This window comes from Pseudophryne corroboree, chromosome 1 (genome assembly GCF_028390025.1).
Source record: "Pseudophryne corroboree isolate aPseCor3 chromosome 1, aPseCor3.hap2, whole genome shotgun sequence".
In the NCBI taxonomy this organism is placed as follows: Eukaryota; Metazoa; Chordata; class Amphibia; order Anura; family Myobatrachidae; genus Pseudophryne; species Pseudophryne corroboree.
In genome coordinates this window covers 1,125,916,981-1,125,941,846 of record NC_086444.1, presented here as the reverse complement: position 1 = coordinate 1,125,941,846, position 24,866 = coordinate 1,125,916,981, and the positions used below count along the sequence as shown (strand labels likewise).

At 45.2% G+C, this 24,866-nt stretch overlaps 1 protein-coding gene across 4 annotated transcripts in view; it reads right to left on the bottom strand.

Annotated features, from left to right (window-relative positions):
* The window catches only part of SLC2A9 (solute carrier family 2 member 9), a 724,331-nt gene that overhangs the window by 610,364 nt on the left and 89,101 nt on the right, over positions 1 to 24,866 (bottom strand). For all 4 annotated transcript variants that reach the window (XM_063923094.1, XM_063923104.1, XM_063923114.1 and 1 more), the window contains one exon: positions 11,913 to 12,073. In XM_063923094.1, coding sequence (XP_063779164.1) covers positions 11,913 to 12,073 — 161 coding nt within the window. The remainder of the gene's footprint in view (positions 1 to 11,912; positions 12,074 to 24,866) is intronic.

The window sequence follows — 24,866 nt, the reverse complement described above, 5'->3', positions numbered from 1 at the left end:
GTGAGGTGGGGTCTCTTGAAACTCCAGTCTGTACCCTTGGAACACAATATCCAGTACCCAAGGATCTAGGCCGGACGACACCCAGACGTGGCTGAAACGTCTGAGTCTCGCCCCCACCAGCCCGTCCTCCAGGCTGTGTGGTCCACCGTCATGCTGAGGATTTTGAGGTACCAGAAGCAGGCTTCTGGTCCTGGATGCCTGCGGGTGCAGGCTGTCACAACTGAGGGCTGGTGCTGACCAGGGGAAGCCTCAATTGTAGGGGCTGAGGTATATGTGAACCTGGGAGGCAGTACAGGGTTCTTAGACATGCAGGGAACCTTTACCACAGATGCCCGAAGGTGTGACCACGACAACATAGGAAAGTTCAAAGGTTTTATTGAAACTCAGCTCACAAGCATATGTCGGCAGTTAGCAATATTAAGAACAGCATATAAGTCACAGTTCCTAGGAGTTCATATAGGCAGTCTCTAGGTGTGGTATAATTTTTTTTAAATACAATTTTTATTGTTCAAAGATAAAGGAGTATACAATCAGAGGATACATCGTCAATTACATACAGAGCATGAATCCAAGAGTACAAAGACTTTTAACATGAAAATCAATTCCAAGTACTGCGCATTAATTTAAGGAGAAACGACAACAAATGCGGTGCAGATTGGGCTTCAAATTGAGGATCCAGTTACAGTTATCCACACAAAACTGGGACAATTACGTAGAATAAAAATAATTTTGAAAAGGATAAAGGAAGAAAGAAAAATATAGAAAAAAAAAGAAAGAAAAACAGAAGACAATGAATGTGAAGGGGAGGGAAGGAGGAGGGAAGGGGGGGGGGAGGATCTAATCTTTATTATCGGAAGAGGGTTGAAACGGATCATAATCACCTAAACAGAGTTAACTAGTAGACCAATGTTGAGTGGGATTAGGAGTTTGCAACAATACGCAAATGATGACAGTCCGTATTTTCGTACACTTTCATAATTCTGTCTTGAGTAGACGAGTCTAAAGAATGCATGAATGGGGACCATTTGGTGTAAAATCGATCAACATGTTTATCCATATCGGGAAAGGTACTATATCTATCAAAGTAAAGTAGTTGTAAGAGTTTTAATTTCAATTCTTGCAGGGAGGGAGAGGAGGAGGAGATCCAATGAGTAAGAATGATTTTCTTTGCAAGTGTCACAATGGTGGCCAGCAATGGAATATAGGGAGAGAGATCTCTGTTAGGGAGCCAATTTTTAAAGTTTGCACATAGACAGGCTAATGGGTCAGGGAAAACATGTGTGGAAAATAAAGAGTTTAGGTACACAATTATTTTATTCCAAAAGCGTTTTATTTTCCCACATTCCCAGAAACAGTGGAAAAAATTAGCGTGAAAGTAATGACATTTAAAACAGGAGCCTGATGTGTCTGGAATCATATGACTTCTTTGAGTAGGGGATATGTAAGCTCTATGCAATGTTCTCCAATGGACTTCCTGAAGGTAGGAGGATTTCAGGAATTTCAGGGTTTTAGAGCTATGTTCAGTGAGAATCGAGGGGGAATCAATGTCAGGGATATCTTTTTGCCAGGTTAATGTCAGTGATTGCAATGATTTCGTATCGGAGGTCGGTAATAATAAAGTATAGATAAATTTTATACGATAGGGAGAAGAATTTAAAAGACGTAGCAGAGAATTAATGGGATCAATTGAATTTAGATGTCTTGTTTTAGGATCCAGCGAAAAGACGAAGTGCCGTGATTGTAAGTACATGAAGAAGTTAGAGGTGTGTAGGGAAAACTGTGTTTGAAGAGTAGAGAAAGACAGTATATGGCCTCCTGGGTCAAAAACTTGGGAGGTAAGTGAAAGGCCTTTATCTTTCCATGTGTGGAATATAGGGTTGGATAGCGAAGGGTGAAATGAAGGATTACCCCAAAGTGTGTTATATGGAGAAGAAGTCGGGTTTCTTGTTAATTTTTTATTAATAGAGATCCAAGATGAATAAGTGACTTGAAACATAATATGGTGCAAAATATTAGAAGGAATATCGGATTTTTTGGAGTGAAGAAGGGCACTTGGAGAGTATGGACTGAAAAGAACTGAGTCTAAAGAAGATGAAGTGTAAGTAGATTTAGAAAGAAGCCAGTCTGAAATGTATCTGAAATGGGTCGCTAGAGTATATAATTTTAGGTTTGGAAGGGACATATCTCCGTGAGATTTGTGAGTCTGTAGTTTGTGGAAAGCAATTCGAGGGCATTTGTTTTGCCATATAAATCGAGAGGTAATCTGATCAAAGCGTTTCAAGTCGGAAGTAGAAAGACCAATTGGAAGCATTTGGATTAAGTAAAATATTTTAGGAAAAATTATGCTTTTAACTACCGCTATTCTTCCAATGATAGATAATGGGAGATTTAGCCAGGAGTCATATAGTGAGGAGATTTTGGAGAGAGACGGGGTAAAGTTTAGTTTGTACAGAGAGGAGAGATCTGAGGGAATGCGTAAGCCTAAATATTTAATTTCTGTTTTGAGTAATGATGAGATGAGAGGGTTTGTGGAAATTTGAGTGAGCGTGTTAGGACCTTCTAATTGTAGGATTTCTGACTTAGTCATGTTTATCTTGAATCCTGCTTGAGCGCCAAAATGAACTATCAATGAAAATAAATTAGGTAGAGAAGTAGAGGGGTTAGACAGAAAAAGTAATAGGTCGTCCGCGTATAAAGCAAGTTTTAATGGGATATTACCGACTTGAATACCATGAATGTTAGGGGAGTTTCTGATAGAGATTGCCAGTGGTTCAATAGCGATGGCGAAGAGTAGTCGAGGAGAGGGGACAACCCTGATGTGTACCTCGAGAAACTGCGAAGGGAGTAGATAGGTGACCATTACAATACAGCTGTGAGAATGGAGAGGCGTATAGGGACTGGATAATCGAAATAAAGGATAGGGGATAACAGAAAAGTCGCATGGATCGAAAAAGGTGCGGCCATTCCAAGAGGTCAAATGCCTTTTCTGCGTCTAAGGCTAATACAATGTTATCTGATGAGGTAGGGTGAATTTTCAAATGTTGGATTACGGAAAGAACTTTGCGGACATTAGTCACAGAGTGGCGGCTCCAGATAAACCCGGATTGGTCTGGATGAATTATGTGAGGGAGAGAAAATTTTAGACGGTCAGCTAAGATTTTTGCAAAAATTTTATAGTCTGAATTTAATAGAGAAATTGGGCGATAGGAGCTTGAAAGGGAAGGGTCTCGTCCTGGTTTCAAAAGAACTTTGATTGCAGCTCTATTAAAATATAGGGGAATGGATTTGGAAAGAATTATTGAATTAAACAATGCCAAAAGGTGCTTATCAATTTTGTCAATTAATAATTTATAAAACTCATTAGAAAAGCCGTCCGGGCCTGGAGCTTTATTAGGTTTCAAGTGGGTGATAGCTGAACGAACTTCTTCTAGTGTAATGGGTTTGCCCAAAGAAACAAGAAATTCAGAGGGAATTTGGGGTAAAGGGGGAAAAGACCAAGGTTGGGGGAGCTCAGCAGAGGGGGGAGAATGACCGGAATATAATGTTTCATAAAATGATTTTATGATAGATGCTATTGTTTGGGGGTCATTAGTTAAGGACCCATCAGGAAGCTTTAGTGGATGAACTATCATGGGAGGAGAGGTACCTTTTAACATATTTGTGAGGAGCTTACCTGTCTTATTTCCAAATTTGTGGAACCGGTAATCGACTTTAAATTTATATTTGTCACCCATCAGAGAGAGAAATTCGTTAAACTGGAGTTTTAATGTTAAATATGAAGATTTATTAGACTGGGAGGGATGGGATTTGAAAACTTGAAAGGCTGTGGATAGAGCACGTTGTATTTCTAAATAAGATTTAGCATATTTTTTCTTTAAGGCCGAGGAGTATGAAATAATATTGCCCCGAAGGACCGTTTTGGCAGCTTGCCAAAATATAGGGGGGTTTAATATTGAGTGTTGTTCATTTGAAAAGTAAAAGGAGTCCCAAGACGCCTGTAGTGAGTCACAAAATTTTGTAGAGTTAGAAAGGTGAGAGGGAAATCTCCATTGGGGGGTTAGGGAATGAGAGGGACGTAAAATGAAAGAAAACCAAATTAAAGCGTGATCAGAGATAATAATGGGTTCAATGGCTGAGTCTGTGACTGAGGGAAAAACTGGTGGGAGATAAACACATAATCGATTCTAGAAAATGTATCGTGGGCGGAGGAATGGCAAGAAAATTCTCTTTCTATGGGGTGAAGTGCACGCCATATATCAATTAGTTGTAAAGACTCAGAAAAGGTAGGTATACCGAGTTTAGGAAGGAGTTGGGGGTTCCTAGAAGTGTTAGAGCGGTCTAAATAATTGGAAGAAACTAAGTTGAAATCACCACAAACAATGAGGTTATCATTAGAGAATGGGGTTAATTTAGCCAGTAGCAGCTGAAAAAAGGATTTTTAGTACGTAGCAGGAGCGTAAATATTGCAAAGGACCATAACTTGTGAATCAATAGAAAGATTGACGATTAAATATCGGCCGTTGGGGTCTATGTCAGAGGACTGTATTGTGATATTGAGATTACGTTTTGCTAGGAGGACAACACCTCTAGATTTAGAGTTAAATGGGGCTGCCGCTACGAGGGACCAGTGTGACATCTGCAATTTCATGGATTCCTGAAGAGTCAAGTGAGTTTCCTGCAGAAATGCTATATTTAAATTCATCTTGGATAAATACATGAGGATTTTGCGACGTTTAGCCGGGGAATTAATTCCACCAACATTCAGAGTGCCAATTTTTAGGTCAAACATTTAAATAACCATGAGAGGAAGAAAAATACAAAGATCAACCGAATATCAAACGATCGGATCCGAAAGAGGGAATAGGAAATGGGGATAGGGGGGGGGGGGGCATGGGAAAAATACGGATACATACAAGAAAATTTGGTTAACGTTTGGCAAGCAAACATACTTCCGGGCCAAAAATTCAAAATAATAACTGAAATTATTCTAAACATCACTACTAGTCCGGAGCAGTGCTCCAGATGATTTCCCGACAACGGCAACTGGGGATAGTTACACTATATATTATGGTAGAGCTAGACTAAGATATGTAACAGTAAGTGTATGATATAATAAGAAACATACTGATTTTAGATAAAAACATCAATAAGTGTAAATATTGTGATAATCACAAAAGAGTTATAAGGTATCCTGACCACAAGAATTGACATGCAGGAATATATAATGAATCTAGAACCATGTAGGACACTGACCAGCATGTTGAGGATTATCACAAGATTTAAAGCACAATAAAACTTTTCTAGTTTAAATGAGTTAAACAAGAACAAATGGGGGGGGGGTGATCCCTAATGTAACAAAAGTATCAAAAGTATGGGGTGGACCTGAAGATCAAGTGTCAGGGGTAGGGGCGGCATCTGCGATGTCATCGCGGTCATCTGTAGGCCCCTCTTGGAGGAAGGACGCTGCGTCTTCTGGAGTGGAGAAATCCAGGTGTTTGTCTCCATCGTAGATTCGAAGTTTCGCTGGATAGAGTAAGGAAAACTTACGCTTGGCAACCACCAGTCTTGAACAAATTGGGTTAAAGGCCTTCCTAGCTCTCGATAATTCGGCAGAAAAGTCTTGGAATATGAGTAGACGGTTGTTCTCCCATTGGAGTGAACGAATCTTTCTTGACGCAGTCCAAATGGCAACTTTGTGAAGATAGTTGAGGCAACTGAATAGGGTAACCCTAGGGCGACCTTCAACAGAGCGGGGCAGAGGGCCAACACGGTGCACGCGTTCAATCACTAGGTCCTTACAGGAGTCAGCAATACCAAGGAGGGTAGGGAGAGTCACCTGGACAAAATGAGAGAGTTCCTCTCCTTTTACTGATTCAGGAAGGCCTACCAGCCTTATATTATTTCTTCTGGACCTGTTTTCTGCGTCGTCCAGCTTCATCCATAACTGATAGTTCTCTTTTTCAAGACGTTTGACACAGCCCTGCACATCAGCCATATCATGACAGAGACCACCAATTCTATTCTCGTTAACAGAGACTTTATGCGAGAGATGTTGCAGTTGGAGTGAGATATCTGAGACTGCTTTTGACAACAGTGGAGATACAGCCTGAGTTATGGCTTCTGTCAGGTCCGCATACGTGATAGGTGAATCAGAGGATCGGCTAGTTGGAGTGTTACGTGAGGGAGATTGTGATGCAATTAATTTTTGGGGGGCTGGAGATGAAGGGGGGTAGTAATGCCAGGAGCCACGGTAGAATTAGCTCTCCTTTTCTCTTGTCTAATAGGGAGAGAGGAGGGTGGTGCCGAGGCTGCAGGGATGGGGGAGAGAAAACGGTCCATTGACAAAAGGATGCGAGGGCACAGTTAATAAAACACCCCGTTAGTATAATGAAAAGAGGCTGGGTGGCGTAAGGAAAAGGCCTGTTTGTAGAAGCTAAAATAAGGTAGTCTGAGAAGGAGTGATTTGTTATGCAGGCCTTGCTGTGTTTTATCCGCAGAGATGATCTGTAAACGATTGTGAAATATCAAGAGCGTGCAGCCAAGGGGCTCCGGGGGGGGTGCTCAGTCTGTGCAGTTTATAACTCTGCGTGTGCAGCTGTTATAGATTGTTACCAAGCTGAAGAAGCCCAGCGACAGCGAGGAGAGGCAGTGTAATAAAAATCGCCCTGCTGCGGTTGCTATGGATACCGCACCTGAATGTGTTCGTGAGGCGCCTGGTTTCTGTCCGTCCTCGGGGTAATCTGCCGGCTCACGTGGGTGTAGGGAGCGCTGCAGACCGTGGCGTTCGGTCTGGGACACTGAACGCTCCGAGAGGGTCACTGCAGCGACGCGCCGGCTGGCGGGAGTTTCTCGTTGCAGGAGGGCGGCTCGTCGCGGACACTTGAAGCCAGCGGGAACCCGCGGGACGGGTCCGTTGAGGCTGTGGGGAGGATACTGGCTCTTGGAGACTGAGAAATCAGTCGATATAGCGGTGCCGGAGTCGGGAATCACCGGAGCTCTGCTGTGGAGCGTCCTCACAGCATGAGGCCGGAACCGGAAGTCTAGGTGTGGTATAATTAAGCACAGTCTTAAAGGACTTGGAGATGATATGTCCTTACCAACACCGATGCACTGGGTAGCTGATGGGAAACAGAAGCTGATGACTGAACTGCCGGGAAATGCCGGATAGAACCGACACAGGTGGTGAGCTGTGAAATGGTGTCAGATACCAGTGTAATGGAAGATCAGATGCAGAAACTCTGGTGATGCTAAAGATCGATGACAGAGCACCGATGGTGACTTGGGATCGATGAGGGAACACCAATGGTGACTTGGGATCGATGACGGAACACCGGTGGTTACTGGAGATCGATGGCGGAACACCGATGGTTACTTGGGATCGATGGCGGAACACCGATGGTTACTGGAGATCGATGGCGGAACACCGATGGTTACTGGCAGGGCAGAGCACCGCTGGAAGCTGGAAGCCGGTGTCGGGGAACTGCCAGTCACAGGGTGCAATGGTGAGACACTGCAGAGTCAGGCTGTACTGCAGAGAAAGTCCATGGGAGGACTACACACTGGAATTACTGAAGACAATTGAAGCACTGACATCTTTCCACCCCAGGAACAGGATATTTATACCTGCTGGGAAGCAGGGATTGGCTGGCTGATTAAGCAGAGTCTAGAGTGCAGCTGCTGGATAATTAGGTAGAAACCAGAGTGCAGCTGATAGTCTGAAAGGTAACATGTGACTAGGAAAACATGGCTGCGCCCATGTTAGCTTTTGGAGGGAAAGATTGTTTATAACTTGAATGTGAGCTTTAACCATAAAGCTGCCAGACTCACAGTAAAGAGATTTGAGACAATGAGATGCAGCGTGCTGCATGCAGACAGTGCAGATGGAATCCCGGCTTGGAACGCTGGGACAGTCTCAGGAGGCATTTGGAAGGTAAATACTGGTAAGGAATTACTTGGATCGTGACACAGGCTTTTTGAATTTTGCCTGCCCACCTCTAAAGAAGGTGGTAGGAGCATACTTGCCTACCTGACCCTCTCCATGAGGGAGAAAATGCTCTGTTCCTGGACTTTCCTGGTAATGTATGATTGCCATCACCTGTGGTGAGCTAGTTAATGGATAAGAAAGGTGTTTCACCACAGGTGATGGCAATCATACATTACCAGGAAAGTCCAGGAACAGAGCATTTTCTCCCTCATGGAGAGGGTCAGGTAGGCAAGTATGGGTAAGAGGCTTGGACTTTTTTGTCTTAGCGGTCCGAAAGGAATGCGATGCCGATGAAGAAAGAGGTTTCTTCGTAGAAGGTGCAGCTGAGGGAAGAAAAGGTGACTTACCCGCGGTTGCCGTGGAAATCCACGCATCCAATAATTCCACAAATAGAGCCTGACCTGTGTATGGTAGGTTCTCCACACTTCTCCTGGATTCCGCGTCTGCAGACCATTGGCATAGCCAGAGTCCCCTGCGAGCTGAGACAGACATGGAAGATATCCTTGCAGTCAGCGTACCCAGGTCCTTCATGGATTCCACCATGAATCCTGCAGAATCCTGTATGTTACGTAAAAATAATTCAATGTCACTTCTATCCAGTGAATCCAAATCCTCTAGTAATGTGCCTGACCACTTTACTATAGCTTTAGAGATCCATGCGCAGGCAATAGTAGGCCTCAACCCCCCCCCCCCCCCCATGAAGCAGTGTATTTGAGCGTAGTGTCAGTCTTAAGATCAACCGGTTCTTTTAACGCAGTAGATCCAGGGACAAGTAAAACCACCTTTTTCGACAGTCTGGAAACAGATGCATCAACTATGGGTGGGTTTTCCCATTTTTTCCTATCTTCCTTAAGGAAGGGAAAAGCAACCAGAACCCTTTTTGGGATCTGGAATTTTTTGTCTGGGTTTTCCCAGGATTTTTCAAATGAAGCGTTTAATTCTTTAGACGCAGGGAAGGTTAGCGAGGCTTTCTTATTGTCTGTGAAGTGAGCCTCCTCAACCTGCTCAGATGTTGTGTCAGCAATATTTAACACATCTCTAATGGCCTCAATCATTAGATGCCCCCCCTCCTTAACCAGGGATGCCACCCCCCTCAGCACATCCCCATCACCGTCAGCCGTGTCAGAGTCGGTATCCGTGTCATCTTGCATAATCTGGGCAAGTGCACGTTTTGTGGGTATATGCTAGGGGATTTCGAAGGAATAGGGACAGAACCTGACCAAACCGCCATCGATTTCTTTAAAACCTGAATTTCAGTCTCAGTATGAGCTACCCTAGTAGAGATCTAAGAGATCATACCCTTAAGAGAGGTCAACCAATCAGGCTCATTAATAGAGATCTGAGATAATACATTACATTCCTGTGCACATGGAATGGATTCCTCCTGAGAGGAAATGTCCTCTACAGCTTAAGAGACAGAGTCCCTAGACATGGCTATGTGAGACAACAACACACACACACACACACACACACACACACACACACACACACACACACACACACACACACACGGAATTGTCAGACACAGTTTCCCCCCAAGTATGCCACAGAGAAACACAGAGATTGGAGCCAACCCACACACAGCGCTTTTCTAGGTAGAGGCAATACCACTACCTGGCGCTTACTGTGTACCTTAATAGACTACACAGTGTTTACACAGCCTCCCCCCCTTCTACAACCCCCTAGTACCACACAGGATAGCTGGAGTTGCTTGGAGGGACAGCTCTCCCTGTCAGCGTCTCTGTAGAGGATCTGCAGGCAGGAAAATGGCGCTGAACGCTGCTGGGTCCGCTCTGAGGAGAAGTTCCGCCCCCTTAACATGGCACTGCTTCCCGCTCTTCAGTGTTTTATACTGGACTGAGGATTGTTGCTGGCAGTGTAACCGCGGTCTCTGACAGGCTTGCAACCAGTGTAGGGTATAGGCGCTGGCTCAGGGCACCCCTCACAGTGCCGCACTATGTACCGCTGAGTCTCCGGAGCGCAGTTAATACTGCACTCCTACCCTGTTGCCGCCATCTTCACACCGGCTCCCCGCTTGTCAGGGGTGACTCACTCGCCACTGGAATCTTCTAGCTCTGTAAGGGGGTGGCGGCATGCTGCGGGAGTGAGCAGTCGCCTGGGGGCGGCTAACGATCATCACCATCAGTCAGCGGAGATAGTGGCTCAGACCTCGCAGGGCGGACACTACTCCTCCCCTTAATCCCACGAAGCAAGGAGGCTGTTGCCAGCAGCCTCCCTGTGACCAAATGACTCTTAGAAAAAAAATAAAACTTAAGAAGCTCTAGGAGCTCCCCTATCTGTGACCGGCTCCTCCGGGCACATTTTCTAAACTGAATCTGGTAGGAGGGGCATAGAGGGAGGAGCCAGCCCACACTCTCAAACTCTTAAAGTGCCAGTGGCTCCTAGTGGACCCATCTATACCCCGTGGTACTAATGTGAATGCCAGCATCCTCTAGGACGTAAGAGAAATGTTGTGCTTGATTGAGCAATCCAAACAGTACTTGTTGCATGTAGGATTCAAACATCTTTATTTCCCATAACAAATATTGATACATCTGGAACATCATGATGAAGCATGTACGCATTACTGACCAGTCTGATGTTACAGTGGGGGTGTAATTGCAATATTTGCCCTGGAGGGACAGGAGACATAACTGAGTGGCCCATAGTATGTGTTTTACGGGAACATTAGAGGGCTGTTGTTGATATATAAGCAGAACTGTATTTTCATATGGGCTCAATGGGCAGTTTCCAAAGGGCCCCAGGAGTATAAGTGCCCTAGGCTGATAGCTGAGGGTCCCCTTTTTCCAGGGGTACCAGATTTTTGAAAATAGGCCCTGGGGAACCGGAGATATCCGACTTCAAAGCAATGGTCCCTATTTGAGCCTGTTAATTGCTCTTCCCAGCCAGATTTCTCGGGTTCTGAATGTCTTAGAGTTTTTCTGATGTTATACTCAAAAGCTGGGAGTCTCCCCTTTCAATGGACACTGGCAGCTTGTCTCTACTATGCCCAGAACCAGCGATATCAACCTTCCAGCAGCTGGTCTCTGCTCCAGCTTCACACGCTTGGCATGCAGTTTTATATTTTCGTTGGTGAATTGCTGTGGCTTCTTAAATTTCCAAGAACTAGAGATATCTGCAGTCAAGCAAGCTGCCCTCCCACCGGAAAATTACAAATATTAAACCTACTTCACTATCCACCCCTCCCCTGCATATTAAACACCCCCTACCCTGGAAGCCATGTACCAGGGCACCTTCATTCAGCCCAATGCCCCCTTCAGTTTAGTGCCACATCTCCCACCATCTGCAGTAAAGGAGTAATTAGCAGAAATTACTGCTCCTGGTCCTACATGCTGAGTGGAAGATAGAACACCCCCTAACACCCTTGAAGAATCAAAGCTGCCGCCGATAGCACCCCCCACCCCTACCACTGGAGGATGGGTAGGGGCCCCAGTTCATTGCTTTGCTCAGCGGCCTACACTGCTGTTAAGACGGCTGTGTTCTGAGATACTGTAGAGAAAATAGCTTTCTGAGATCCACTAAATAGCTAAGATATATCTGTATACACTGCCGTGTACTCTGAATGCAGCCTGTAAAGATACCCTATTCCTATTCAGGGAGCAGGCCCTCACCTGTAAAACTATCAGCGACTTTGGGGTAAATTTCTCCAAGCAAGCGTCTCCTATTTAACGTCCACTGTGCTTTCTGTGTAGCTTTTATATATTCATTAGAGATGCACAATACATTTTAATACATAGAATACAGTACACAAAAGTGGAACATTCAAAGCTTCATTGCATATGCTTTAGTTAGAGTTGTGAATTGCAGTAGATGGTAATTTGCAAAGTAACTCCTGTGTGCCAATTTTAATAACAGAAAAGGAGACCCTTCATCTCCTGAACTCATGTAAAAAGACCCATTCACTTACCTCCCTAGACGGTTCACCATTGGTATCACAATCAGAGCCCCTACAAGACCTCCAATGGCAAAGATTGATACAGTAACAGACCACAGTATAGATATAGAGCCGCTACTCATTGTCTGATTGTATCTGGATGACCAGCTTTCATTGTATAATTGGCGTATGTACTGCAAAGAAATATAAAATGTAGCATTACATAGAGTACACATGGCAGAGGTTAGAGAGGACACAGCTCTTGCAAATGATCAATCTAGAGGTGAAAATGTAACCTTTACATTTCTATGTAATTTCTGTTTCTGGGGGAGATGTATCAAGTCTTGCGCAGAGCTAAAGTGGAGAGAGATACAGTACCACAACCAATCAGCTCATTTTTCAAACACAGCCAGTAGCATGGCAGAAGTTGATTGGTTGGTACTTTATCTCTCCATACTTAAAGCTTTCAGACATCTAGCCTTATCTAATTTCCAGACAAATAATAGTAGAATATTTTATTTTTCTGTATTTCTCTTCTGTTGAGGAAAAATTAAACTTCGTCCCTCCCAAGAAGATCTATGTCCACACGGTGACCACCAGTACACTGATGGACTATGTTTTCTGCTTCAAAGTGATTTCGTAGTGATTTCTGGTTCAAAGTATAATCTTATGGAGAGAGCCCTAATGCCAGCTGTTCTACAGAAGGATGCATATCTAATGGCTGGGTTATGAGTTATTTTATCATGTTAACGCAATTCTGGAAGTAACTGTGTAGATATTTATGTCTTTGCAGACTGGTAAAGTCTTTAACTCTGATGCTATTGGGACGATTACCAAGACCCCATTTAGTTTAAAGCCCTGATGGGTTTATGGCAATGGAGATGTTAGCCAAAGTGAGTCCATCTTGGATGAGTTAATGATGTTGATGCCATAGATGCGGTACTGGAGTACATGATTAAATATATTGAAGTAAAGGAAATGCTTCAAATGCTTGGAAATTATTGGATATAGATAAGATGCTGCATGTATATAGATAGGTAATTAGGTCGTGGCTCTTACTTGTAACCAGCCAACCTTGCTATAAGACATACACTGTAATAAAGTGTCATGTGATTGTGCTTTCCTGTTTCCTGTCTGTAGAATATGCTTAGATTAAAATGATGAATGACTTTTTGAAATAATTTAGTTTTGGTTAATGATGAAATCTTGACACTTTCGCTGACAAGTTTCTAGCCAGGAGTTGGGAGGTACTGGGAGAAACCCATACTCTGATATTAAAAGAGCCTAAAGAAAAAATAAAGATTGAAAAAAACTACAATCTGATGCAAGAAGACAGCATGTCAAAGCAAAATAAGAGATTTTTCTTTTTCTTTAGAAACTTAGCCAAGAGCCATCTCCTTGACTGTTCCAGAGACTTCTGCTCAAGAAACAACTATGGTTACTAAGAATAGTCTTAAATGATTAAGAAAGTAAGTGGTAAAGAGTTTGGTTAAGGGCAAATGGGCATGTCACTTGATTCTTCTGAGTAGACTAAGGTTGACTCTCATTGATCATAGAAATGTGAGTGTTCACATCAAGGAATGCTAATATACTGTATTCTATGCCGTTATCTGACCACTTTTATGCCCAGAATCAGGTCTGGAGAAAAGATATCAGACCTGGAATAGCCCCTGCTGTTGGTGGACTTAAGCCCTGCATCCCTGTGATGTCAGCCATCAATCACCGGGAGGGCAGGGAGCTGGGGAAGAGATTGGAGGCCAACACATCTACCAGTCAGACAGGTAAGGGGCTGCCACTGCTTTTATGGATAAATGGTTAACCCAGAGAAAAAAACACTGAAAGATAAAGATAAGGGATGAATAGAGGCTTTGTGCCACTAAATTAAAATTTTGATTGCTATATCCATTGTAGAAAAATGGGACATAGGTTGATTTCAAGTAAAACAGGTTCTATCACTGGGCAATCTTTCAGTGAAGTGCATAGACATTTGCAAATACCTATATATCATAGCGCGGGCAAGCATCAGACAAGAGCTGTATCTACAGCCCCCTGGAATATGGAAGAGTTGGACAAATCTTTGTGCACATATCCAAATAGCAAGTTTTAACATACAGCACATACATGGAAGTATTTATAGAGATGTGCGGCTGGCACTTTTTGTGTTTTGGTTCTAATTCCAGTTTCTTGTTTTGGTTTTGGCTTGCTTTTGCTAAAACCACCCTTTTGTGTTTTGGTTTTGGTTTTGGATGTGGATGATTTTTGAAAAACAAACATAAAAACGGCTAAAATTACAGAATTTGGGGTTAATTTTTATCCTACGGTATTATTAACCTCAATAGTATTCATTTCCACTCATTTCCAGTTTATTCTGAACACCTCACACCTCACAATATTGTTTTTAGGCCAAAAGGTTGCACCAAGGTTGCTGGATGACTAAGCTAAGCGACACAAGTGGACAACACAAACACCTAGCCCATCTAGGAGTGGCACTGCAGTGGCAGACAGGAGGGAAGATATTAAAAAAGGCCCCAAACAGCACCTCATGCAATGATGTAGAAGAGGTGCAATGAGGTAGCTGTGTGACTAAGCCAAGCGACACAAACAATTGGCCCATCTAGGAGTGGCACTGCAGTGGCAGACAGGAGGGCAGATATAAAAAAAAAGGCCCCAAACAGCACCTCATGAAAAGATGTAGAAGAGGTGCAATGAGGTAGCTGTATGACTAAGCCAATCGACACAAACAATTCCCACTGGAATTATACAGCAATATCACTGGAATTATACGGCAATATCACTGGAATTATATGGCAGTACCACTGTACATATACGGCAGTATCACTGGAATTATATGGCAGTACCACTGGACATATACAGAAGTGTCAGACAGGATGGCACTTTAAAAAAACTTGTCCCCAAACAGCACATAATGCAAAGAAGAAAAAGAGGTGCAAGATGGAATTGTCCTTGGGCCCTTCCACCCACCCTTATGTTGTATAAACAGGACATGCACACTTTAACTCACCAATCATTTCAGCGACAGGGTCTACAACACGACTGTGGCTGAAATGACTGGTTTGTTTGGGCCCCCACCAAAAAAGAAGCAATCAATCTCTCCTTGCACAAACTGGCTCTACAGAGGCAAGATGTCGACCTCATCCTCATCCTCCGAATTCTCACACCTTTCACTGTGTACATCCCCCTCCTCACAGAGTATTAATTCGTCCCCATTGGAATCCATCATCATAGGTCCCTGTGTACTTTCCGGAGACAATTGCTGGTAAAGGTCTTCCTGGAGGAATTTATAATTCATTTTGATGAACATCATCTTCTCCACATTTTGTGGAAGTAACCTCCTACGCCGTTCGCTGACAAGGTTACCGGCTGCACTACACACACTTTCGGAGTACACACTGGAGGGGGGGGGCAACTTAGATAAAATAAAGCCAGTTTGTGCAAGGGCCTCCAAATTGCCTCTTTTTCCTGCCAGTATACATACGGACTATCTGACATGCCTACTTGGATGCTGTCACTCATATAATCCTCCACCATTCTTTCAATCGTGACAGAATCATATGCAGTGACAGTAGACATGTCAGTAATCGTTGGCAGGTCCTTCAGTCCGGGCCAGATGTCAGCTTTCGCTCCTGACTGCCCTGCATCACCTCCAGTGGGTGGGCTAGGAAATTTTATCCTTTTCCTTGCAGCCCCAGTGGTGGGAGAAATTGAAGGAGGAGCTGTTGACGGGTCACATTCCACTTGAGTTGACAACTTACTCACCAGCAGGTCTTTACACCTCTGCAGACGTGTGTCTGCCGGAAAGAGCGATACAACGTAGGCTTTAAAGCTAGGATCGAGCACGATGGCCAAAATGTAGTGCTCTGATTTCAACAGATTGACCACCCTTGAATCCTGGCAAAGCAAATGAAGAGCTCCATCCACAAGTCCCACATACTTAGCGGAATCGCTCCATCTTAGCTCCTCCTTTAATTTCTCCAGCTGCTTCTGCAAAAGCTTGATGAGGGGAATGGCTTGACTCAAGCTGGCAGTGTCTAAACTGACTTCACGTGTGGCAAGTTCAAAGGGTTGGAGAACCTTGCACAAGACGGAAATCATTCTCCACTGTGCTTGAGTCAGGTGCATTCCCCCTCCTTTGCCTATATCGTAGGTGTATGTATAGGCTTTAATGGCCTTTTGCTGCTCCTCCATCCTTTGAAGCATATAGAGTGTTGAAGTCTACCTCTTTACCACCTCTTGCTTCAGTTGATGGCAGGGCAGTTTCAGGAGTGTTTGCTGGTGCTCCAGTCTTCTGCACACAGTGGCAGAATGTCGAAAGTGGCCCGCAATTTTTCGGGCCACCGACTGCATCTCCTATACACCCCTGTCATTTTTCAAAAAATTCTGCGCCACCAAATGAATTGTATGTGCAAAACATGGGATGTGCTGGAATTTGCCCAGTTGTAATGAACGCAAAATATTGGTGGCGTTGTCCGATATCACAATCCCCAGGAGATTATAAGTGGGGTAAGCAAATGCGCAATGATGTCCCTCAGTTTCCGTAAGAGGTTGTCAGTGGTGTGCCTCTTATGGAAAGCGGTGATACACAGCGTAGCCTGCCTAGAAACGAGTTTGGATTTGCGAGATGCTGCTACTGGTGCCACTGCTGCTGTTGTTACTGCAGGAGGCCATACATCTACCCAGTGGGCTGTCACAGTAATATAGTCCTTAGTCTGCCCTGTTCCACGTGTCCACATGTCCATGGTTAAGTGTATAGTGGATGCAACCGCATTTTTTAGGACACTGTGGACACTTTTTCTGAAGTCTCTGTGCATTCTTGGTATCGCCTGCCTAGTAAAGTGGAACCTAGATGGGATTTGGTACCGGGGACACAATACCTTCATCAATTGTCTAAATCCCACTGCACTCATGGCGGATACCGGACGCACATCTAATACCAACATAAGTGTCAAGGCCTCAGTTATCTGCTTTGCAACAGGATGACTGCTGTCATATTTCATCTTCCTCACAAAGGACTGTTGGACAGTCAATTGCTTAATTGAAGTAGTACAAGTGGTCTTCCGACTTACCCTCTGAGATGACAATCGACTCCCAGCAGCAACAACAGCTGCGGCAGCAGCAACAGCAGCAGTAGGCGTACCACTCAAGGATCCTTCAGAGTAATCCCGGTTAGGAGAGGAATCGTCAGTCTTGCCAGGGACATGGTGTTATGAGCCACGGCAGCTCATTCCTGTTTGAATTTTGCTCATGTATTTTATGTTATATTTCTGTTTGCATGCCAGGATTTCTTATGTACTTGTTTAGGGTACTGTTGTTGGCCGCCTGTGGTGAGTATGTGTAATTGCAGCCTGTTTCCTATGTGTTCAGTCTCACCTGCCAGTAGTTAGGTCATTACCTTGTGCCTGGCTTCCAGCTATCCTGATTGGGGCGTGCTTTCTTTATTACTCAGCTGGACCTGCATCCAGAACTGGTGATAGAAGTAGATTATTGTACCTGTATGTTCCCGGTTAGCTTCTTGCACACCTGTTCCTGGTCTCTGTCAGCTGTTCCTGGTCCTTGTCTGTAATTTCTGGTTCCAGTCTGAACTCCTGGTACCCTGGTCCTGGTTCCTGTTTGGATCGTGTCCAGTCAAGAGTCCTGTTTGGTTTCCAGTTCTGTTGGCCAGTCCTTGGAACTCCCCTGTGTCATTCCCTTGCGGTATCATGAGTCTGTAGCTCTGCGGCATTCTGCGTCAGAGGCCACATCGTTATTACTTTTCCGTTGTGCTGTGACCTGGAGACTTTGACTATTCGATTCTTGACCACATCTTGCCAGCCAGTGTTCAGGTTTTCGTGGAGTATCCACGCTAACAATTCTTTATTTATGTTTATATCTTTAACATCCCTGAGCATTGTTTCTCTCACTGTTTATTTGCTTATAACATCTAAAACCATTGTTGGTCTCATTATCACTCATGCATTGGTGTTGCAGTGTTAGTTAGGTTCCCCCCTACTCACTCGCAGTCTCGGGTGGTGCCTTGTAACTTTATTAGACAGGGGGGCATCGGAATTTGGGTGGACCTAATTCGCCCATTCAAACGTAGCTGCCGTGGGCACAAGAACTTTAGCACTGCAGGCACCATCCAACCACTAAGAGGGGTAACGGAGTCAGGGGTAGAGCATGAGTTGCTGCGGTCATTCATACTGGCCACTGCTTCACTCATGAGTACCGGAACTCCCTAGTTGTCACATATTCAGCAGAGTTACAGGTACTCAGTCTGTAACACATGGCCTGCAGAACTACGGACGTTCATGGCTGAGGAAGAAGTTGACGTTGAGTGAATTGGTGGTGTGGCTTGCAGGAGCTTGGGTAGGTGTCAGTGGACTGCTTACGCTCTTACCCAAAGTTTCACAACTTGACAAGGACTTCTGATAAATGCGCTGCAGGTGACATATAAGGCAGGATGTTCCTACGTGGTTAACATCCTTACCCCTAGTTATTACAGATTGACAGAGGCAACACACGGCCTGTTGTCCGGATTTGTGGAGAAATAATTCCACACCGAAGAGGTGGCTTTTTTGGTAGTTTGCCCAGGCATCACAATGGGCTTCTTCATCTCACAGACAACAGGTGTCTCCCCCGGTGCCTCATTTAAACAAACCACATCACCATCAGAATCCTCATTGTCAACTTCCTCCTCAGAGCCAGCAACACCCGTATCCTCATCCTGGTGTACTTCAACAGTGACATCTTCAATTTGAATATCAGAAACTGGACTGTGGGTCCTCCTTCCAGCACTTGCAGGGGGCGTGCAAATGGTGGAAGGAGCCACCTCTTCCCATCCAGTGTTGGGAAGGTCAGGCATCGCAACCGCCAACTCGCTTGGATTCTCCTTGGGGATTTGTGATACCATCTTAGAACGCACAGCTCTTTGCTGTGTTTTTTCCAGCTTAACTCTTTTCATTTTTCTAGCGGGAGGATGAGGGCTTCCATCGTCATGTGAATTTGAACTAGTAGTCATGAACGTAGGCCAGGGCCTCAGCCGTTCCTTGCCACTCCATGTCGTAAATGGCATATTAGCAAGTTTACATTTCTCCTCAGACAATTTAAATTTCTTTTTTTGGGTGTTTTTACTGAACTTTGGCTTTTTGGATTTTACATGCCCTCTACTATCACATTGGGCATCGGCCTTGGTAGATGACGTTGATGGCATTTTGGCAGACGACGTTGATGGCATTTCATCATCTATGTCATGACTAGTGGCAGCAGCTTCAGCACTAGGAGGAAGTAGTTCTTGATCTTTCTCTATTTTATCCTCCAAATTTTTGTTCTCCATTATTTTTTTGGAGTTATATAACACAATATGCGGCACAGGAGCACTGGACATATGGCAGCAGAGGATACCACTGTGACTGGTCACTGGACTGACTGATGGCTGATGCACAGGACACTACCACTGGTCTGATGTATGACAACACAGCAACACTGTAAGGGACTTCTTACTATTATACAGCAGCACTGGACATATGGCAGCTGAGGATACCACTGTGATTGGTCACTGGAATGACTAATGCACAGGACATTACCACTGGTTTGATGTAGGACAACACAGCAACACTGTAAGGGACTTGTTATTATTATACAGCCGCACTGGACATATGGCAGCAGAGGATACCACTGTGACTGGTCACTGGAATGACTGATGGCTGTTGCATAGGACACCACCACTGGACTGATGCAGCACAATACACCACCACTGAACTGATGCAGCACAACACAGTACCCTATACAGCAGTTCTGAACATATGGCAGCAGAGGATACCACTGTGACTGGACTGATGCAGCACAAGACACGGAGACTGAGAGAATGGAGACACGTCTTCTCTCTACATTCTCCAATGCCGTAGTGAAAATGGTGGGGATGTGCGGCTCCTTATATGGAATCCAAATCCTGTGAGAATCCGACAGCGGGATGATGACGTTTTGCCTCATTCTGGTTTCCGAGTCAGGCGGGAAAACCCAAGCCTGACTTGGATCCGGACTAGGGTAGGGAGGTTCAATAGGGTTCGGATCTCAGGGATCCGAACCCGCTCATCTCTAATTTTTATATATCTTCATCGGAAGTTTCATGGCAGGATCTGGTTGGCTACATTGCCATCACAGAGAACTACTGTATTCTGTTTTATGGGATTGTCATGGGAGTGTTGTGGGCTTGTATCTTCAGTTCCGTGCTATTCTGAGTCATGTATCTGGAGAAAGGAATCCTGTTTCAGGTGGATCTCTTGCATTTAGCATGGGGCTGGTGGAAGTGCTGATACTGGTGGCAGTTGTGCTGTCGGTGTAAAAACAGTATACGGAGTGGTTTCCCACTTGAAGCCGCATGGATCCTCAAAATAGCCCTATGGAATCTCCTGAAAGCGTAAGGTGGTAAATCAGGCGGTTTCAGGCAAACGCCACCACTTTACGCCCCAATCAGAATCAGCCCCAGATCTGTACATAAAAAATAGTGGTGTGGGAAAATTATTAGACTGCAAACTAAAAGAAAAAAAAAACAGTTTCACATCGAAACATTTCACTGTTATAAAGAGCTGGGCAAGACTTTCACTGTTTAGATAAAAATACCAACTACAAGTTACAACCAATCGAAAGAAGGATTAAGAAATGCTCTAAAACTCAATTGAAGACTGAAGTTGATCATTCACAGTGGAGAAAGAGAAAAAATTATTGTTTGACTTAAAAAAAAAAACGTGTTGAAACTCTTAAATTTTTGCTGTTTCCTGCATAATTTATTCCTCAAGTTTTCTTAGTCATTCCTGCAAATATAAGAGATGCAAAACTATTTCAAAGTTATTAACCTGTAGTTTAAGAAAGTTAGAGTCAGCTGCAGTAGCGGATCTTGCCACGGGCAAGCAGGACTTTTGCCCGGAGGGCGCCGACACCATCCGGAGGGTGACGCACCATGGCAAGATCTGCTACTGCTGTGCCCCCCGCTGCCCGCTGTGTTCCCCGCTGGTCCCGCTGGTTCCCCCCTGTGAAGGGAACTAGACGCTATGCGTCTAGTTTCCCTTCGTGCAGAGGACCTTTGATGTGCGGTGCGCGATGACGTCATCGCGCACCGCACAGCATTGTGGGACTGACAGACGCTAGGGGTCATAATTGACCTCTAGTGTCTGTCTATGCCAGATCCGAGGAGAGGAGCGGCGCCGGCGGAGGTCTGCAGCGGTCGGAAGCGGGGATAGTAAGTATTATTTTCTTTTTTTCTTTTTCAGCAGCGCTACTCTACTGTACAGGGGGCGCAACTGACCACGCCCCCTGTATGAAGCCACGCCCCTATTTCCAGCCCGGGGCGCCAAAAGGGCAAGAACCGGCCCTGGTCAGCTGTTAGTTGTAGGTTGCCAGCTAGATCTGTAGTGAGAAGTGCTGCAGTCATAGGGGGTCCTTCAGGTCTGATCGCTGGGCTGCTAATTTTGCAGTCCTGCGTTCAGGTAGTCGCCGTTTCCAGGGGGAGAGTATATTTGCCGAATTGCCGTGCAAGTGTGCGATCCTATGTGTATGCCGAACTGCTAAAATCCACTTTGTGCAGTGTGTGCGCAGCCCAGGACTTACTCCTACAGTGTGATCACATCAGGCCGATCGGGGCCGGAACTGACGTCAGACATCCTCCCTGAAAATGCCTGCGATTTTCCGGACACTCCCAGTAAACGCTCAGTTACCACCCACAAACGGCTTCCTCCTGTCAATCACCTTGCGAACGCCCGTGCAAACTGATTTTTTGTACCATCCCGTTGCTGACCAGCAATGCCCTTTGTTGCTGTCCAATATGCGTGCGCACTGCGGAGCATATGCCTGCACAGTTAGTACTTGATCGCCCGCTGTGCAAAAACGCACAGCAGCAATCAGATCTGAATGACCCCCATAGTTATTTAACAGTTTCACAGAAAGCAAATTTGTATGAGAGATTTGGGAGAAACAAAAAATGTACTAAGGCACAGCAATTCATTTTCTGTGTAGACTAGGAGAGAGAGAAAAGAACAGATGCCAGCGTCCCAGAACAAAGAGACTCAGCTCTTGGCAAGAAGTAACACAGCTGTTAGAGGCAAATAGACTCAATTCCAACCTTATTAAGAAGTGACAAAGTTATTAAGACAACATATTTAGACATTTTTAACACTATTCTTTCTATACACCAGTATGAGATGATGCCTATAACAGTATAAACTAGAAAAAATGAAATTGAATGATGAGATGCATCCCCAGTATTGATGTGTGTTATTGCTTATCTTTTCCAGAGCAAGGGTAACTGGCTTTCTCTAAGGAGAAAGTGGAGTGTGGTCAATCTGAACTCATGCTTGTGGGCACCAGGGCAGTCATGCATGTTACTAGCATTACCTGTCTCTGTATATACCCCTATTGCTGAAATTACGAGGTATGAACCTGTCTCTGTATATACCCCTATTGCTGAAATTACAAGGTACGAAGGTTTTCATGACTATGCCAATGGTCAATGGGCCTGATTCAGGTTTGTAAGCAAAGCAAAAAAGCACACAACTGGGCAAAACCACTTTGCACTGCAGGTGGGGCATGTGTAGCGTGCAGAGAGATTTAGATTTGGATGGGGTGTGTTAGAACTGAAATCTAAATTGCACTGTAAAAAATAAAACTGTCTAACATTAATTTGTGCGCTACATGCAAAAGCAGCCAGTATTTACCCTGCAGAGAAATAAAATAACCCACCCAAATATAAATCTGTCTGCACATGTTACATCTACCCCACCAGCAGTGCAACGTGGTTTTGCCCAGTTGTGTGCTTTTTTGCTTTGCGTATAAACCTGAATCAGGCCCAGCGTTTGTCAAGTGAGGGTTTTTAAGACTTTGGGCCTGATTCAGACCTGTTTGCAGCAGCAAATTTGTTAGCAGTTGGGTAAAACCTGGGCCCTCATTCCGAGTTGATTGTTCGCAAGCTATTTTTTGCAGCGCTGCGATCAGATAGTCGCCGCCTCTAGGGGAGTGTATTTTCGCTTTGCAAGTGTACGAACGCTTGTGCAGCCGAGCGGGATGAAAAAGTTTTTTGCAGTTTCTGAGTAGATCTGAACTTACTCAGCCCTTGCGATCACATCAGCCTGTCCAGTCCTGGAATTGATGTCAGACACCCGCCCTGCAAACGCCTGGACACGCCTGCATTTTCCCTACCACTCCCAGAAAACGGTCAGTTGACACCCATAAACCCCCTCTGCCTGTCAATCTCCTTGCAATCGGTTGTGCGAATGGATTCGTCGATAGAAGCATTGCACAGCAATGATGCTGTTTATACCCGTACCATTGCGGTGCATACGCATGCGCAGTAGTAACCTGATTGGTGCGCTGCGAAAATCTGCAGCATGCGATCAACTCAGAATGACCCCCCATGTGCACTGCAGGGGGGCAGATATAGCATGTGCAGTGAGAGTTAGATTTGGGTGGGGTGTGTTTAAACTGAAATCTAAATTGCAGGGTAAAAATAAAGCAGACAGTATTTACCCTGCACAGAAACAATATAACCCACCCAAATCTAACTCTCTCTGCACGTTATATCTGCTCCCCCTGTAGTGCCAGTGCCGTTTCTTGTGGCGGGCAAGCCGTGCAACCGCACGGGGCGCCCGCCGCGACACTTTGCGGGTCCTTATCTCCCCCTCTTCCCGAGCACTCCTGCTCGGGGGGCGGAGTTTTGCGGAATGACACGGTTGCGTCGTGACGTCACGAAGCAATCGCGTCATTCCGCGAAACCCCTCCCCCCGAGCAGGAGTACGCGGGAAGAGGGAGGAGGAGCAGACAAGCTGGAAGGAGGAGGCGGCTGGCGCGAGGAAGGAGAGGTGGCCCAACTCGAAGAGCGGAAAGATCCTCTTCATGTGTAAGTAGTCTCTCTCTCTCCCCCCCTCCTTCCTTCTCCCTCCCCCCCCCACTTAGCACTTGCCTGCGTAATGTGTAAAATGGGGACTCTTGCCTGCCGCACTGTGTAAAATGGGGACACGTGCCTGCTGTAATGTGTAAAATAGGGACTCTTGCCTGCCGCACTGTGTAAAATGGGGACACGTGCCTGCCGTATTGTGTAAAATGGGGACACGTGCCTGCCGTATTGTGTAAAATGGGGACACGTGCCTGCCGTACTGTGTAAAATGGGGACACTTGCCTGCCGTACTGTGTAAAATGGGGACACTTGCCTGCGTAATGTGTAAAATGGGGACACGTGTCTGCTGTAATGTGTAAAATGGGGACTCTTGCCTGCCGTAATGTGTAAAATGGGGAGCGTTGCCTGCCGTACTGTGTAAAATGGGGACACTTGCCTTCCGTACTGTGTAAAATGGGGACTCTTGCCTGCCGTACTGTGTAAAATGGGGACACCTGCCTGCCGTAATGTGTAAAATGGGGACACCTGCCTGCCGTAAGGTGTAAAATGGGGACACGTGCCTGCCGTAATGTGTAAAATGGAGACTCTTTCCTGCCGCACTGTGTAAAATAGGGACTCTTGCCTGCCACACTGTGTAAAATGGGGAGACGTGCCTTCCGTAATGTATAATGTGCATTCTAATGAGGCCACACCTCCTTACCGTGAGAGCGCACGTCTTCGGCGCGCGCATGTTTTTTCTTTTTATAGCTATGGGGGGGGGGCACATTTTTTTAATCAAATGGGGGAAGGGGGGCGCATTTTGGAATCTCGCACTGGGAGCCAATACAGCCCTGTGTAGTGCACATAGGCCCTCATTCCGAGTTGATCGGTCGCAAGGCGAATTTAGCAGAGTTACACACGCTAAGCCTACGGCTACTGGGAGTGTATCTTAGCTTCTTAAAATTGCGACCGATGTATTCGCAATATTGCGATTACAAACTACTTAGCAGTTTCAGAGTAGCTTCAGACTTACTCGGCATCTGCGATCAGTTCAGTGCTTGTCGTTCCTGGTTTGACGTCACAAACACACCCAGCGTTCGCACAGACACTCCCCCGTTTCTCCAGCCACA